The 19,074-nt window shown below is 46.6% G+C and overlaps 1 protein-coding gene and 1 long non-coding RNA gene across 4 annotated transcripts in view; both read left to right on the plus strand.

Annotated features, from left to right (window-relative positions):
• The window catches only part of sdccag8 (SHH signaling and ciliogenesis regulator sdccag8), a 59,984-nt gene extending 42,370 nt beyond the window's left edge, over positions 1–17,614 (plus strand). For all 3 annotated transcript variants that reach the window (XM_061228878.1, XM_061228879.1, XM_061228880.1), the window contains 2 exons: positions 13,669–13,795; positions 17,173–17,614. In XM_061228878.1, coding sequence (XP_061084862.1) covers positions 13,669–13,795; positions 17,173–17,202 — 157 coding nt within the window. In that variant the 3' untranslated portion in view covers positions 17,203–17,614. The remainder of the gene's footprint in view (positions 1–13,668; positions 13,796–17,172) is intronic.
• LOC133118713 (uncharacterized) lies at positions 14,469–16,458 on the plus strand. The gene is made up of 3 exons (XR_009706420.1): positions 14,469–15,843; positions 15,874–15,903; positions 16,072–16,458. It is a non-coding gene; the product is annotated as an uncharacterized LOC133118713 (long non-coding RNA).
• Positions 17,615–19,074: the final 1,460 nt, after the last annotated feature.

Below are 19,074 nucleotides of genomic sequence, written 5' to 3' on the forward strand. Positions count from 1 at the left end.
CGGCTCGGAGGGACGGGGAACGTGTCGGTGGCAGTGAAGCAAGGCCACTTGTGATGGTGTGGAATACCAGCTTCCCCGTGTGCGAGAAAGTGTTTTCTTCAGGGAGAAGGCCAAATGAGTCTCCTTCAGCTCGCGGCCCTTCGGAGAAAAACACATTAACCGTTTCGTAATGGAGTTTCCTCTAATGCCACGGCGGAATAAAATGAACCAATTGAGCGTAATGAAAATCAGCTTTAGATGGTTGGGAAATTTGGGCTGCTGTTGTCGGAACAACGTGGCAGGAGAAGCTAGGGTACATTACGCCTGTGTTGTTATTGCTTTTTTCCCCCCAAAATTGGGTCCAGCAGTCACTCCACCGGTTTTAAAAATGACATAGATCATCCGCATGATAAGCATCAGCTGTTGGAATATCTCATATTGAATTATTCATTGTATTTTAAATCACCGGCAATACATGAATTGTTGTTACATCGCTGTCCATGTACTGTAGAACTGCCATCTGGATTTTTGTTTGCTAATGTCAAATATAAAAGTATGTTTTCCATTTAATATGCTATGAGAGAGCGAGAGAGAGAAAGAGAGAGGAACAGACAGAGAGGAAAAGAGGGAAAGGTAGAGAGAGAGAGGAGGAATGGCATGATGGCCCCTCCAGCCTTTGTCACAGCTGATAGGACTACAGGGGACCCACCTGCTCCAGCTCCTATACACTCTGCCAGAGGAGTGTGTGTGCAGGCCTGCGCTGAGACACTCTAACTGCACACACACACCTTTACACTCTAACTACACACACACACCTTTACTCTCTCACTACACACACCTTTACACTCTAACTACACACACACACACCTTTACACAGGCCTGCGCTGAGACACTCTAACTACACACACACACCTTTACACAGGCCTGCGCTGAGACACTCTAACTACACACACACACCTTTACACAGGCCTGCGCTGAGACACTCTAACTACACACACACACCTTTACACAGGCCTGCGCTGAGACACTCTAACTACACACACCTTTACTCTCTCACTACACACACCTTAACACTCTATCTACACACACACACCATAACACTCTAACTACACACACACACCTTTACACTCTAACTACACACACCTTTACTCTCTCACTACACACACCTTTACTCTCTAACTACACACACCTTTACACTCTAACTACACACACCTTTACTCTCTAACTACACACACCTTTACTCTCTAACTACACACACCTTTACACTCTAACTACACACACCTTTACTCTCTCACTACACACACCTTTACTCTCTAACTACACACACCTTTACTCTCTAACTACACACACCTTTACTCTAACTACACACACCTTTACTCTCTAACTACACACACCTTTACTCTAACTACACACACCTTTACTCTCTAACTACACACACACACCTTTACTCTCTAACTACACACGCACACACACACACACACCTTTACTCTCTAACTAAACACACACACACACCTTTACACTCTAACTACACACACACACCTTTACTCTCTAACTACACACACCTTTACACTCAAACTACACACGCACACACACACACACACACACACCTTTACACTCTAACTACACACACACACACCTTTACATTCAAACTACACACGCACACACCTTTACACTCAAACTACACACGCACATGCACACAAACACACACACACACACCTTTACACCCAAACGACACACACACACCTTTACACTCTAACTACACATACACGCCTTTACACTGAAACTACACACATCTTTACACTCTAACTACACACACCTTTACACACAAACTACACATGCACACACACACACACACACACACACACACACCTTTACACTGAAACTACACACATGCATTTACACTGAAACTACACACACACGCCTTTACACTCAAACTACACACACGCCTGTCTTTACCCACAAACACAGAACCATTACTGCAAATCTTTATTCATAGCCTTATAATCACCACTTATTAATTTACGCAGCACAATGCTGACTATTTTCACAGAAATCTGTATCCAAACATTTACGAGAGCCATTAGTCTGGCTGTGAATGTTTTTGTGGATTCAAATGTGATTTTTATATTTTGCTTCTCTGCTTTCATATTTTTGTCATGCAACGCTCACAGTGCGAGCCTCACGGGCCAAAAAATGAGTGAATAACCAGCCAAGCATCGGCCAGGTTAGAAAGCCTGCTTTTCCACAAGCGCTTACAAATGAGAATCCATGAGTTTTGGAGTGTTTTTACTTTACGAATAATCCATGAGGAGTCAGAACACGGAAAAGCGCATGAGACTCACAGGGCTTGTCGATCAAAAACAGTTTGTTAGAGGTTTCATTAGGAACGGAATATGCAGTTGGTACGTCCAACCAACAGAAAAACCTTTTAATTCGTCCCGCAAACCTTTTAATTTATCCGACAAACCTTTTAATTTGTCCCACAAACCTTTTAATTTATCCGACAAACCTTTGAATCTGTCCCACAAACCTTTTCATGTGTCAATCACAAGTTGATGCTGAATACATGTGCATTCAGCCGTTCAGGCGTGTGTGATTAGGTACCAATAACTTGGGGGCCAGTGCAGAGAAGGGCCAGTGCTAGAACCCACGAAACCTCGGAGCCCGTTAAACATGAAAGCGAGGACACAGTTTTATCATCTCCCGGCAGCGTGCGGGAGAAGGAAGCCCACCTCTGTATGAAGCGCGTCGGGGCGGGAGGGCCGTGGGGGAGCGCAGGCCCTGCGTGCGCGTGGGGGTGAAGGTGTTCGTGTTAATCAGGGCTCAGAGTACGGCAGCCGCCGAGCCGCCGCGCCCGTATTCCCGATCGAGAGCAATCTGTGCCGCGAAGAGCGTGAGCAGCGAGAGGCGCAGGAAACATTTGGAAAATCAGCTTGATTTATTTCTGTATCGCGGAGAGGCTGCCAGGCGACATAGGGGTCTGAGCGCACGACGTTTATTTATTTATTTATTATTTCCGTCCTTTTTTTTTTTTGGGTCAGCGATTCGGTGGGGTGGGGGGGATGGGGGGGGAGATGGCGGGTGATAGAAACAAGGACATCGGAGTAGGGGAACTAAATTCAGGGGACGCGTAGCCGTTCGGTTGGTAAAAACGTGTTTATGAAATTCTCAAACCTGAGGTATACGTCAAATACATGCCTGACTGTCCACTGTTTATTAGTTTTACATTGATGTGCTAAGCATTTATGAGATCTGTAATCTATAATTATGAGAGCTATGAAAGACACTTTTTTGTTTTTGTTTTTAGGAATATCTCGATCCCAGTCTCAGTTGTGGCCCACTGCATATCGAGTTAAATTTGTTTCCATGTTCAAAATAATTTAATATTTTTAGAGTATGTAATTGTATTGTTGTATATTCTGTAGGGAGCCTGGAGATTCTTCATAATATAGAATTGATTTAATTCCCATTTTTTCTTCCTGAGATTTTTTTCCATCGGGCAGTTTTACCTCATGTGCTTTCTGTTTGGGGAGTCAGGCCTGGGGTTTACGCCTTTGCCCTTTTGCTCTGTAAAGCGTCTTTGTGACAGTCTCCTCTAAAGGAGCTATAGAAATAATATTGAATAGGATATTTACTGAGTGTAACAGCTGAGAGAACGGAGTTTAAAGTGATGAGAGGGGAGGGTTTGGTGGGGGGGGGGGTAATTGGGAGTCATTGGGTGAGCAGTCCTGTCCCCTGGTCTGGACACGGGACCAGAGCGCCACGTTCTGCCCCCCCCTCCACCCCCCAGCCCGTGGCGCCCTGATATCTCTGCTTTTAAATCCTTTTGATCTCAAACGCACCTGTTCACTCAAGACCACTTCCACCGCTAATCCTGTTAGTTCACCGCCTTTGTAAATATTATTCCTGCCCCCTGATTATTTTTTCTGTTTGCTTCTTGTTAGTTTTCAGTTTTATCTATTTTTGTTCGGTTGTTAAAATATATTTTCACTCATGATGATATTTTCTCTGTAATGTAGCTTTGGGTTTAAAACGTTAAGGAAATGTTCTGCTATTCAGTGTAGTATTCACATACAGTATTCATATACTGTATATACAGACTATAATCATTCTACTGGATTATTGTCTTCATACTGAATGTATTGTGAATTTGTCTGAGGTATTTTATTTAATGCGTAGCTGAGATTGTTTTTGTGTGTGGCACACTGCGTTTGTGAGCGGCTGATTATGGTGTAGAGATGGTGTTGTGCTCTTTCACTCTCTGCTTCTCTGGCGTTTCTCCGCCCGTGTCACAGTGACACATCACCCCCAGCATGCCAGCATGTCACTAACCCATTATACAAGCGCCCCCACACACACACACGTGCACATATGCGCACATGCACACACACACACACGCACACACACACACACACACACACACACACACACATACAGACACAAGCATGCGCACATACACTGAGACGCACGCACACACGCAGACACCCACTCAAACACACGCACACAAACTCACACATACACATGTGCACACACATACACGCGCACACACACACATACACGCAGACACAAACACGCACACGTACTCGCACACACGCACACACATGCTCACACATACACAACACATACACCCACATATGTGCGCACACACACACTCCCTTGCATGGGGCCTCTTTAAGATGAGCAGTAATGTATACGCAGATGTGCTGCTAAATCTACAGGCTTCTGCCAACCATATGGCAGCTGAGAGAAAGATGGTCCGAGCTTCTGGAAGGGGAGAGAGGGGGAATGGGCGGCCATGTGTGCTCTGAGTGCACAGTTGTTTTAGCTGAGCAGAAAGGCTGGGGGAGATGGTGAATCACAATGAGTGGCTGTGCGGGTTCATAACAGTCTCACTGCTGCTGGAGATGAGGCTGGCTCCCGAGTCTTTACACACAGAGACACGCGCACACACACACACACACACACACACGCACACAGAGACACACGCACACAGAGACACACGCACACGCACACACAGAGACACACACACACGCGCACACACAGAGACACAGACACACACGCACACAGAGACACACACACACAGACACACACGCACACAGAGACACACACACAGACACACACGCACACACACACACAGACACACACACTGACACACACGCACAGAGACACACAAACACATATACATATACACATGCACACACAGAGACACACATACACAGAGACACACAAACACACACATACATATACACACACACACACACATACACTCAACACACACACACACATACACACACACACACGCACACACACACACTATACCCCAAAAACACCCCCACTCTACATATACACACACATCCTCTGCACAGTATTCATTCAGTAGACTCATGCTCTACACACTGTGTACATACCCCCTCTATACACTACAATCTACATACACACACACCCTGTGCCCACTATACATACTAGTGCTGTCAGACGATGGATCCATACTGCTGTTGAAAACAGGAGTCACTGGGTCTTACTGGTCATTGCTCTGCTGTTACTTGACGGACATGGTAGTTTTAATGCTGGTTCCTTGGTGTGGTCAGAATATGTATTTTCCTCCGCTGGAAATTTAAAAACGAGATTGGCACTGGCCTATTTGCAAATGGACTAGCTGGGCTTTTTTTATAAACAAAAAATGCCTAACCAGTCAAGTTAGACCTTTTTCTTTTTTCCACACTAGCTTTTTGGAGTTCTAGCATGTTGGCAGGAGACCGCTAAAAATCATGCTGATCTTAGGTTCCTCTAAAAAAGGTCCAAGAAAGTACTTTAATAGCACTTTGTTGCAACTTATCCCTCAGGATCGAAATACTTTTTAGTCCCATTCTTGAAGTGGTTTGCCTTAATTTCATTTGAACAGAATCATCATAAACGGGTTGACATAAGTGGTACACAAGTATGCATTATACACGGCAAAAAGATTAATGCACAACATTTTTATTGTATCTATTTTTAGGTACGCATCTGTTTTTAGGTAGGCGTTTTGTTCTGACATAAAATTGCAGTGCATTTGAATTTTTTTGCCGCATGCTTGCATACCATTTATGTCACGGCCTGATTATAAAAATATACCATATTCTGTAAAAGCTATCACAAATGTTAGTGTAACCTTTTATTTTCAATATTTTTGTTAAAATAAGATCTACCTACACTAGTTAGGTCTCTCGTTGTATTGGTTTTCTGTCTTGTGGACATAACGTGCAATTAACACATAAAATTGGTAAAATTCTGGCATGTAGGCCTAGTTTACGATTGAAAATTGCAATATATTCAAACATATTCAAATATAATTTTTGGTCAGTGTTGATAGGCCTCATACACACACACTCACAATCACCTGTGTGTGTATCATTCAGTATGCTCTAGTAACATGGACTTTGTTCTGTCCTGGCTAATGAATGAATGAGCCGTGTGTATTCAGGGTCTGGGCTGAGAGAAGTTCTGACTGTTTGTCAGACCCACATAGTCTCACGGTACCAAGGGGGCGCCACTGAGCCAAACAACTGCCCCACATTTACGTCTGCAGCCTGCCGGTGGTTCTTTATCAAACAAAGCTGCTTCAGTTCTGAGGCTGCGCACGCACCAGCCGCTGCGCTTAGCACTAGCCGTTCTGCTGGCATAAAAGCAGGATCAGCGTCCTTTGATTTGTTTAAATTCAAATGTTTGAGTTTTCTTTTTTAGGTATAATATGGAAATATTTAGTTAGTCTGTGAGTGTGTGTGTGTGTGTGTGTGTGTGTGTGTGAGTGTGTTTGCGTGTGTGTGCGTGTGTGTGCGTGCGTGTGCGTGCGTGTGCGTGCGTGTGTGTGAGTGTGTGTGAGTGTGTGTGTGTGTGTGTGTGTGTGTGTGAGTGCGTGCGTGTGCGTGCGTGTGTGTGTGTGTGTGCGTGTGTGTGAGTGCGTGAGACTTTGACTGAGTATTACAGTATGTTCATCAGTCTGGTCAGTAGACAGTGAGTACACTGAGTGGTGAGTGTACGTGCGTGTCTGTTTAGCTGTGTATCTCGTGTCTCTGAATAGTGGGAGTATAACAGTTGCCATGGCACTGAGCTGCTGTGCCAGGTGCCATTCTCTGGGCACTGTGTTCAGTACATCATGCAACCACACTGCAGCCAGATACCAGGAACCAGATACCAATACCATATCCTACTCTATTAGGACCCAGCGCTACCATATCCTACTCTATTAGGAACCAGAGGTACCATATCCTACTCTATTAGTGACCAGAGCTTCTATATCCTACACTATTAGGAACCAGCGCTACCATATCCTACTCTATTAGGAACCAGAGGTACCATATCCTACTCTATTAGTGACCAGAGCTTCTATATCCTACACTATTAGGAACCAGCGCTACCATATCCTACACTATTAGGAACCAGAGGTACCATATCCCACTCTATTAGGACCCAGCGCTACCATATCCTACTCTATTAGTGACCAGAGCTTCTATATCCTACACTATTAGGAACCAGCGCTACCATATCCTACACTATTAGGAACCAGAGGTACCATATCCTACTCTATTAGTGACCAGAGCTTCTATATCCTACACTATTAGGAACCAGCGCTACCATATCCTACACTATTAGGAACCAGCGCTACCATATCCCACTCTATTAGGACCCAGCGCTACCATATCCTACACTATTAGGAACCAGCGCTACCATATCCTGCTCTATTAGGAACCAGAGGTACCATATCCTACACTATTAGGGACCAGCGCCACCATATCCTGCTCTATTAGGAACCAGAGGTACCATATCCTACACTATTAGGGACCAGCGCCACCATATCCTGCTCTATTAGGAACCAGAGGTACCATATCCTACTCTATTAGTGACCAGAGCTTCTATATCCTACACTATTAGGAACCAGCGCTACCATATCCTACACTATTAGGAACCAGAGGTACCATATCCCACTCTATTAGGACCCAGCGCTACCATATCCTACTCTATTAGTGACCAGAGCTTCTATATCCTACACTATTAGGAACCAGCGCTACCATATCCTACACTATTAGGAACCAGAGGTACCATATCCTACTCTATTAGTGACCAGAGCTTCTATATCCTACACTATTAGGAACCAGCGCTACCATATCCTACACTATTAGGAACCAGCGCTACCATATCCCACTCTATTAGGACCCAGCGCTACCATATCCTACACTATTAGGAACCAGCGCTACCATATCCTGCTCTATTAGGAACCAGAGGTACCATATCCTACACTATTAGGGACCAGCGCCACCATATCCTGCTCTATTAGGAACCAGAGGTACCATATCCTACACTATTAGGGACCAGCGCCACCATATCCTGCTCTATTAGGAACCAGAGGTACCATATCCTACACTATTAGGAACCAGCGCTACCATATCCTGCTCTATTAGGAACCAGAGGTACCATATCCTACACTATTAGGGACCAGCGCCACCATATCCTGCTCTATTAGGAACCAGAGGTACCATATCCTACACTATTAGGGACCAGCGCCACCATATCCTACACTAATAGGAACCAGTGCTACCACATCCTACTCTATTAGGAGCCAGAGCTACTGTATCCTGCTCTATTAGTGATAGGCTGAGGGGCAGGACACCCATAGCCTGCAGGTGCAGCCCACCCCCACTCTGTGAAGAGCTGTGCCAGGCAGTGGCAGGGAGGGGGAGGGGGAGGGGGCTCAACAGAGGCCGGCCAACCCCCATACCCACGCCCCCACCCCCACCCCCACCCCCACCCCCAAGCCATATTGTTTCAACCAGGCAAGCTAAGCCAGCTTTTCCCACCCCCACCCCGTCTCCCCTGGGACCCCCTTCTCTTCTGGGTACTTCAGTTAGGGGCCCTCCGTCAGATCTAATGGGTGAGCAGGACCTCATTACCTTGGGTCTGTTAGTTATTCCTATTGTACCCTGTTGACAAGCCTGATTCTGAGTGGAAGTGGGGTCACTTACAGAGGTCCTATGCTGCTGATGGTTGGATATGGAAGGACCTCCTGCATTAATGGCCTTTACTACTTTAGTGCTTTTTGCAGTAGTCATATTCCATCATGTATGGGATATTGGTATTCCTTCCCAACAGAGGCACAGCTTGTGAAGAAAAGCAGTTATCGGGTGGTCAGTAGGTGCTGTGCCCATCTCCAGTGTGCTCAGAAACAAGCGTTTCAGTTTGGGCCTCGTCACGTTTACCCAGTGGGCACCGGGACTTTTCCCGGTCACAGTCCTCCTGTTCGGCGGTGGGGCCGCGGTGGTACAGAACCGCTCGGCAGAGGAGCCCAGCTCTCCGGGCACAAGTTTGTGGGCCAGTTGGGCTCGCGGGCGGAAGGTCCCGGGCTGGTCGGGCGCGGCTCCGCCCGGCGTGCGCTGGCTCTTCCAGGCCCTGTCCCTGCGTAGGGCCCCCCTGCCTGGATCCCTCTGGAAGGGGGCCGCAGGCTGCAGGCCACGCACCGCAAACCGCTCCTGCCCCGGTGCTCCCATCTCCCCAGTAAATTAACAACATCATCTGCTTACTTGTGTACCAGCTCTGGGCTATAGCAACTCTGTGTGTGTGCGCCTGTGTTTGTGTGCGAGTGCGTGGCTGTGCTTGGTGCGTCTGAGAATTAATTTAAAGCTTGATGCTACTAACAATAATAATGGCCACTCAAGAAGAGCTGGCAGGAGTTTGAGGCTTCCTGGTGGAGTAGCTCTCCAGCGGATCGTACCAAGTGACCTCGTTCACGGGGTCAACCGTTTGAAGAGCTGGCCAGTGGCTTGGGTTCAGAGGGACACGCTGGAATTAGACCACGCGTACAGCAGAATTCTTGTGTAATAATTGCAGTTTCAGGACTGGTGGTCTTCCAAAGACTACCCCAAAGACTACGGGGTTAGGGTACGCATTTGCATCTTGATACGAGATAGCCACAGGGTCTGTTGCTTTATGGGCTCACCTTAAAGACCTTAGACCCAAGACACAAGGCGAGGTGAGAAAATATTGTGATAAATTGTTTTCAATGATCTGTATGGAGTAGCAATTAAAACCAGCAGGTCCTGCAGCTCTCCACGACCGAGGTTGGAGAACCGCGCATTAATTGGTCGCCTGCATAGATGCACTGTTTGTAAAGATCAGTCTCCAGTGTGTAAACCCTAGCTTGTAGTGCTGTAAAGTAGGACTGCTGTAGACTATAGGCTAACCAGATGGCCAGCTCTTGCCAGCAGAAGGTATTGACAGAGGGCTGTGTTGTGACACAGAGCTTCCATTCACCATAGTCCTCAGTCAAGATTCATCAAACTGGAATCCTCCACTCCAGCAGAAGGGAGACAGAGCTGTCCATGATAAAAAAATTAATCTGGCACTAAGTATATCGCGTGTGCGCGTAGGATCCACGGCTGTGTGACTATGTCTCAGTGAGTCCCGGAGCCAGCAGGCGGGGTCTTTCCACCCCAGGAGCAGAGGTGCCCGGCCCAGTGCCTGTGCCCATGCTCTGTGCGCTAAGCTGTATTAAAAAGCTAATTAAGCTGTGTGCCGGTGAGTGCTCTCGCGGCGGGAGAAGGCTCACATTTAATCAGACCCCTGCTGCGTGCCAGCGTACCTCCTTCCCCTTGTGCTCCCGCCAAACCCCCAGACCTCACACCTCTCTCCCTTTCCCTCTCGCTCAGACCCTCCGGCTGGCCACACGGAGCGAGGCGGACCCCAAAACCTGCGTTAGTCAGGGTAGCGCGTTTCGGAGCGCTAGCGCAGGGCGTTTCAGAGTGTAGCTGAGTATCTCAGAGTGTTAGTGGGTTGTGTCTCAGAGTGTTAGTGGATTGTGTCTCAGAGTGTTAGTGGAGTGTATCTCAGAGTGTTAGTGGAGTGTATCTCAGAGCGGTAGCTGAGTATTTCAGCATTAGCGGTAGCTGGGTTGTTCAGAGTGTTAGCGGTAGCTGGGTTGTTCAGAGTGTTAGCGGTAGCTGGGTTGTTCAGAGCGGTAGCAGTAGCTGGGTTGTTCAGAGCGGTAGCTGGGTTGTTCAGAGTGTTAGCGGTAGCTGGGTTGTTCAGAGCGGTAGCAGTAGCTGGGTTGTTCAGAGCGGTAGCTGGGTTGTTCAGAGTGTTAGCGGTAGCTGGGTTGTTCAGAGTGTTAGCGGTAGCTGGGTTGTTCAGAGCGGTAGCAGTAGCTGGGTTGTTCAGAGCGGTAGCTGGGTTGTTCAGAGTGTTAGCGGTAGCTGGGTTGTTCAGAGCGTTAGCGGAGTGTATCTCAGAGCAGTAGCTGGGTTGTTCAGAGCGTTAGCGGTAGCTGGGTTATTCAGAGCGGTAGCTGGGTTGTTCAGAACGCTAGCGGTAGCCGGGTTGCTCAGAGAGTTAGCGGAGTGTATCTCAGAGCAGTAGCTGGGTTGTTCAGAACGCTAGCGGTAGCTGGGTTGTTCAGAGCGTTAGCGGTAGCTGGGTTATTCAGAGCGGTAGCTGGGTTATTCAGAGCGGTAGCTGGGTTGTTCAGAGTGTTAGCGGTAGCCGGGTTGTTCAAAGCGTTAGCGGTAGCTGGGTTTTTCAGAGCGTTAGCGGTAGCTGGGTTTTTCAGAGAGTTAGCGGTAGCTGGGTTTTTCAGAGCGTTAGCGGTAGCTGGGTTTTTCAGAGCGTTAGCGGTAGCTGGGTTTTTCAGAGAGTTAGTGGTAGCTGGGTTTTTCAGAGCGTTAGCGGTAGCTTGGTTTTTCAGAGCGTTAGCGGTAGCTGGGTTTTTCAGAGCGTTAGCTGTAGCCGGGTTGCTCAGAGCACGAGCAGAGCCATGTCCTCATTCCCTGCTCTCCTGCGCAGCGTGGTGTGGGGGCGGGGGCAGCTCGGTGCCAGGCTCCGGAGGCGAAGCGAGAGGGAGGCAGCCGCTCCAGCCCGGGACAAGCTGGCCACTGCAGCCGGGGAGGAACACGCTCTCCAGCTCCGGCAGGGCGGGGGGGGGGGCACAGACGGCACTGCCCCAGCCAGCAGGAGAGGGGCATCTGTCTCCACCCCTCAGCAACAGCTAGGGGCCTCCCCCTGCTCCCCCCCCCTCACCCTGCCCCCGAGGTGCTCACACGCTACCCCACCTCCCCGGAGGAGCCCCACAGCACCGCCAGCCCCGCCCCGTTTCTGCCTCTCCACCAATCACCCGCCGCCCATAATCCTGCCCTGTGCCGTCCGCAGTAGTTGGAAACATTCTCATTATTACGCTGAATAATTTACCGGTGCTCGTGTTGGGCAGGCACAGGGTATCATACACGGCCTTTTGTGTGCCTTTGTGCGGAGAGCGCAAGGAAGAGCCTGTGTGGCCATCCTGACTGGGCTCTGAACCGGCTCAAACAGGCCCCGTTTATCACCCGGCAACATCTGAACTTTTACCACAAGCAGACTTTATATATATTTTGTTAAAAGGTCAAAAAATCTGTTTCTTGATCTTTCTGTATCCCACGGGACTAACTTCGGTTATATACGGCACACATGACTAATTGGGTGGGCTTCCCACACATGAACAAAAACGCGATTAATATTCAGCCAAATTCAAGCACGATATTGTTTATTCTGGGATGGCTTCTTTAATCCAATATGTATCCTTGAATATTTCTCAGACTGTTTGTTTATCTGCACAGTGGGGTTATGTTGAATGGAGAGGAGGTTACTTGGATTACATTTTTTGGACACAAAGCTCCTGAATCCATCCAGATTTTTAACTTGACAGATTCTTAAAGATGACATGTTGAATTTGCTCACCACTCTGTGGAAGCCAATGCCTCCTACATAATTTCATGTATTTAAAAATCCAGGCAATGTGGCTGTTGTTCCATTTCACGATATGTATTAACAGTTTCTCATGTCCAAATTTGAAGGCATGATTTATATTAATAGTATTTAAAGATGTTTGCATTTAAATGATCGATTGAGTATGGATCACTGCTGACTGCTTTATGGGGTATTCATGTTTAAACCCTCTTTTATCCTCAACCACAAGTCACTCCTTAGAACAATAAAAACAGATCAATACGATTCATTATATTTCTAAATAAATGTTATATATCATACCAATATGTAGCAGTTCAGTAATGCAGTTGTCCATTTGATGTCAATCACCATGGAAGAAATTTAATAAATCAATCAGGGATGAGGGTTTAAACAGTGCGATACTTTATAAAAGAGTAAAATCAAATACAATAACAAAACAAAAACATAAAAATCAGCACAGGAAAATGCATTTTGCATAATCCTTCCATGTTACTAGTGCTGATTTATCAAGCATAACATCTTTGGCTGCCAAGTCTAATACAATACTAACTAAATTATTAATACAACAATAGCTAAATTAATTTAATGTACTGTAATTAATGTACATGTCATAAAATGTAGTATAATATAATCTAATATTAATGGTTTAAGATAACAGAATGCATCTAACTTTAGTATTTCCTTATTCTACACGTATCATACTTGATGCTGTTATAAGTTCGCAGCTGGAGTGTTGGCCTTTACTGAATAATGATTCTGCCTCCATTTTAGTTAATCACTGCACTCCGTCTGCCCCGTGCACCACTGTATCAAACTGGACCAGCAGTTTGGGGTTTTTGTGGATATTTAGTAAACTGAAGGAGGACAGAGGAAACGGTCTTGAGTGACCCGTGGAAGGCGGTGCTGTGATGGGTCGGTAATCGGCTCCCTGGTCTGTGTCTGCAGGCTGCAGCAGCTGGACGAGCACTGCCAGGCCAGCGCACAGCAGGTCATGGAGCTCCTCGGCAGACAGAACCAGCTGATGCAGGAGCGCCACATCCTCACCGAGGAGATGCACAACCAGCGCACTCAGGTACCGCCGTCTCTAAGCCTGGCTCAGAGTTTACATCACACACTGAGTTTAAACCCCACTCTCACTGAGTTTAAACCACACTCGCACTGAGTTTAAACCACACTCGCACTGAGTTTAAACCACACTTGCACTGAGTTTAAAGAACACTCACACTGAGTTTACACCACACTCGCACTGAGTTTACACCGCACTCGCACCGAGTTTAAACCACACTCACACTGAGTTTACACCAGCTCATAGCTGCACTGCAACAGCGCAATGCTACTGGCCCAGCCTTCATCAGTGTGGGGCACGATGTGTGATGTCATTAGTTACTCTCGTGCTGTAGTTAGATAGCCCTGAAAAATAAGGAACTGCGCATACTAAGCCATAATCACAGCTCCTTATGGAGGAAGGCCAGCCTGAAAGGGAAACATGAGAAACATATACACAGCACATACACAATATCCATACACACAAACACAGGGACTCACTCGTACACAGACACACACACACACAGCACATACACAGACATGCATACACATCCATACACACAAACACACATGCACACACACACGGACACACACATGGACACACACACATGCACACACACACAGACATACACATCCATACACACAAACACACAGGGACTCACTCACAGACACACACACACAGACACACACATGGACACACACACATGCACACACACACGGACACACACATGGACACACACACATGCACACACACACGGACACACACATGGACACACACACATGCACACACACACGGACACAAAGACACAGACCCACACAACAGAAGCTGCAGTGTTACGCCAGGCTGGACCAGGCAGGTTCTCCTCCAGATTGACGCTGGGGGCATGTGACTGTCTGTGCAGGGTGAGGGAAACACTCACCCTCGCGTTTCACTTCCACTGACCTGCCAACTGCGTTTCTCGAGAACGAAAACCACTCTTTTATTTGTAAGTTAGCATTGAGGACCAGTGGTGACTGAATCCAGGTCCTAGAGTCTGTTCCAGATGGTGCAGACAAACACAGATCCAAAGTAGGCTGGGAGCTTCGAGAGGAGCTCAAATTTTATATATCCTGTAATTAAGCTCAAATTTTATATATTGTGTTATCAATTCCAAATCTGATATTTAATTAAGCTCAATTTGTATATAATGTAATGAAGTTCAAATTTTATATATTGTGTAACAGCAAAAAATCATATTCATCCAATTATTCATCTGGGATTTAGCAGACAGCCACAGATCCAACATTTAATTAAGATATATTTTTATATAATGTAATGAAGTTAAAAAATCATATTCATCCAATTATTCATCTGGGATTTTGCAGACAGACACAGACCCAACTTAATTACTGGATATACAAAAAATATATACCTCAAATTCTATATATTGTGTACAGTATTTCACCTCAAATTGTATATACAATATCATGCAATTAAGCTCAAATTTTATATATTGTGTATTTCAGCTCAAATTTTATATATAATGTAATTTAATTTAATGTAATAATGTAATGTGGTTTAATCATTTAATTCAACTCAGTTTTCATATAATGTAATTCATGTAGTAATTCATTAAAATGATATATTGTGCAACAGCAAAAAATCATATTTATCATCTGGGTTAAAACATTTTTTATTATGTTTATTACATACAGAAAAATGGCAGTTTTCAATTAGGTCAGTCTATTATGTTAGCCCTAGTGTTAGGGCAAACTGTAATATTGTATTATATTATAATCATATAACAGCAGAGCCCTTGGAAAGCCCTCCACCAGAGGCTCCTCAGCAAAATGGAGTCAGTCACTGGAAGAGCACAGCCAGTTCTGTATGGGTTTCCCACAGCGTGCATGTTTAATGCCCGTTTAAAACAATTTCAGCTTTGTTGCCCTTTATTCCTGCTACCTTGGTGTCATGTGCATTAAATATGTCCTGCAAGTAGGCAGGTAAGTGTGAATGTGTTTGTGAGTGTGCAGGTGAATGAGTATACAGGTAAGTGTTAATGTATGAGTATCACACAGGTATATGTGATTGTGCAGGTGTGTGTACAGGTATATTTGATTGTGCAGGTGTGTGTACAGGTATATGTGATTGTGCAGGTGTGTGTACAGGTATATGTGATTGTGCAGGAAAGTGTGTGTGTGGGAGTATGCAGGTGAGTGTACAGGTATATGTGATTGTGCAGGGAAGTGTGTGTGTGGGAGTGTGCAGGTGAGTGTACAGGTATGTGTGATTGTGCAGGGAAGTGTGTGTGTGGGAGTGTGCAGGTGTGTGTACAGGTATATGTGATTGTGCAGGGAAGTGTGTGTGGGAGTGTGCAGGTGAGTGTACAGGTATGTGTGATTGTGCAGGAAAGTGTGTGTGTGGGAGTGTGCAGGTGAGTGTACAGGTATGTGTGATTGTGCAGGGAAGTGTGTGTGTGGGAGTGTGCAGGTGAGTGTACAGGTATGTGTGATTGTGCAGGGAAGTGTGTGTGTGGGAGTGTGCAGGTGTGTGTACAGGTATGTGTGATTGTGCAGGTGAGTGTACAGGCATGTGTGATTGTGCAGGGAAGTGTGTGTGGGAGTGTGCAGGTGAGTGTACAGGCATGTGTGATTGTGCAGGGAAGTGTGCAGGTGAGTGAGTGAGTGTGCAGGTGAGTGTACAGGCATGTGTGATTGTGCAGGGAAGTGTGCAGGTGAGTGAGTGAGTGTGCAGGTGAGTGTACAGGCATGTGTGATTGTGCAGGGAAGTGTGCAGGTGAGTGAGTGAGTGTGCAGGTGAGTGTACAGTTTAGTGTGAATGTGAGCATGGCCTGCCGGTGTGTGTGTGCAGGCAGGTTGTGTTTTAGTGCAGTGACAGTCTCCCGCACTTGATTAGATTTGATTGCAGATGACTTGCTCAGTTTGGTGTGTAATCACACGTAACTGATGAAAGGGGGAATAGGAGGAACATATATACAGTAGATGTTAATGTGCACTCTGATGCACCAGCAGGGGACGCTGTTTACAACATTACATTATACATTATTTGTTTTGTGCAAGCTGAAAATCTCAGCTTAAAAAATACAAAATAAAAGTTAAAATCTGTTTTGAGTTGAAGCAGGTGAGTGCTGCTAAGCTCTGTTGCAGTAAGGGGGCTGAACATGGAGGCTCAGAGTACCCCTGTGGGCCTGCACCCCGAAATCCTGCCCAATAGGGCTTGAGCAGGGCGGGGCCTCGGTCCGATTGGCATGCCTCCTGCCCAATAGGGTTGAGCGGGGCAGGGGCTCGGGTAGAGAGATCAGAAGGCCGTGTGTCTGAGATCAGGCGGTGTTCACAGAGCTCAGCTGAAAGCTGCAGGTTTGTGTGGGCTGCGGCTCTGACTGTGTGTTTGTATCTCTGTTCCAGTTTCCTGCCACTGCAGGGTCTGAAGCTTGAATCCTGGGCAGCTGCGGATAGAGGAGCCGCACGCGCAAGGGTTCTTCAGCTTCCAGTCCGACTGTTCACCAAACTCCCATCCAAAATGCCATCAGACAGGAGGCCCTGTGTGTGTGTGTGTGTGTGTGTGTGTGTGTGTGTGTGGATACCTGCTGGTGTTACCGGGGCTCCCCTGCAGGGCGGCGCTGCTCCCACAGAGGGTCAGTCCTCCCGCACAGCTGCGCGTATCCCAGGGTGCCGAGCACCTGTCAGGGGCGCTCTGCGTCACGCGTGCAGTCGCAGCCGTGCAGGAAGCTGCAGCAGCGCTGCTCGAATGTGCTTCCCTGAGGCCTGGGAACACTGCAGGAAACGGCTTTAAACCCGCCTCGCTTTTGTATTTTTTTTATTGTCAATAAATTTCTATTTACACAAATGTGTCACTGATCTCATCCTTCAACACCACACTCTTAACTACCGTCAGTATGTTCAATACAAAGTGGTATTGGGGCTTTATAAATGCAGCATTTCTCTATGCATTAGATGTCTCCCTGGGCCCTGTTCCACAAAGCAGGATTGCTGAGATAAACTCACAAAATAAAACTTGTAACATCTCTTTTTCCTTCAGTTCCAGTTTTGGGTGGGGTCCGGGTAATTCAGTAATCCTGTTTTGAACAGACCCCTAATTCCTACTAACTTCTGGCATTATCACTCAGGGCTGGTCAGCTTGCTGGCTTCCTCTGGTATTGTGGAATATGTGGCTGTAAAGTAATTTAACCCAGGAGCATACACCATTAACCCCCACTATCTCTGCACCCATACGGGCACAAGCCGTGAAACCTGGGGAGGCGTGGCTCCAAATTACAGATGGGTGACCCATTTTTAGGGTTAACATCAGATTTTGGATTTAAGGACAGCAAACTAAGCAATCTGGGAGAATGCAATCAGCCTCCCGTGCACACAGTGCACGTAATTTCTACGTACAGGGTGTCTGTAGCCAGACTCCCGTATGTAGCTTTTATTACCAGGTATGAATTTTAAGACTCCGTAATTTGGTTTCCATTGTAATGTTTTTTGATTTGGAACTAGTATGTAATTACGTGTATGTAACCTGCCTGGTAAAATAAATTGTTAAAACTTGATCTGTGTGGTTTCGCATACTGACACTCAAAGTTATACAGGGAATGCTTGGTTTACCCCCTCGAACTGGTCTAGGGAGGATGAATATTTACGCTTAATGTATCACGGCATATAGCACCCGTAGACCTATGTTGGTAAATCCCTCGCCTCCGCGTGGTAGTTCATTCATGTCGAGCACAGCCGTAGCTATGTTGGTCTGCTTGGGTCCCTAGGCTGTAAACGGATATACCCGAGAGTAGCTATTCCTGCGACCTCTGTGATGACTACAGATAGCTAGTCAGTTTGTGAGACGTGCACATAACGCGCGATGTGACATGAGGTGGTACCAGCAGAGGACTGTTCGGAGAGTAAATCTCAGTACAGGATTCCTATAGCGATCAAGTCAAAATTATCAATAAGAAATCTACCTAATGTGGATAACTAATCTAGATTATTATTCTAAAATGGAGTCAGATAAACGAAGGTGAATCTATTGGCCCTATTGTGGAGATTCTTGGTCAGCCCGGACCAGTAAAGAGCGGAAGGCAGAGTGGTACTCCTGTCTTTGTATCGTGGCTTGTTTATTGGCTGATCTAGACTCTCCGCATAGGGGCCACTAATTTTTAACCCTACTAATATTCTTTCAGCAACACCAGAAGGACGAGCACGCTGATACCTTCAGCCCTCGCTAAATTCCGTCGTTGGGTTGGCGTGGGGTTTCACAAGACACAGGCAGCAGAGACCAGAGATCAGCCGGGGCAGATTGACATAGTGCTT

The sequence above is a fragment of the Conger conger genome, chromosome 18 (assembly GCF_963514075.1).
Source record: "Conger conger chromosome 18, fConCon1.1, whole genome shotgun sequence".
Classification (NCBI taxonomy): Eukaryota; Metazoa; Chordata; class Actinopteri; order Anguilliformes; family Congridae; genus Conger; species Conger conger.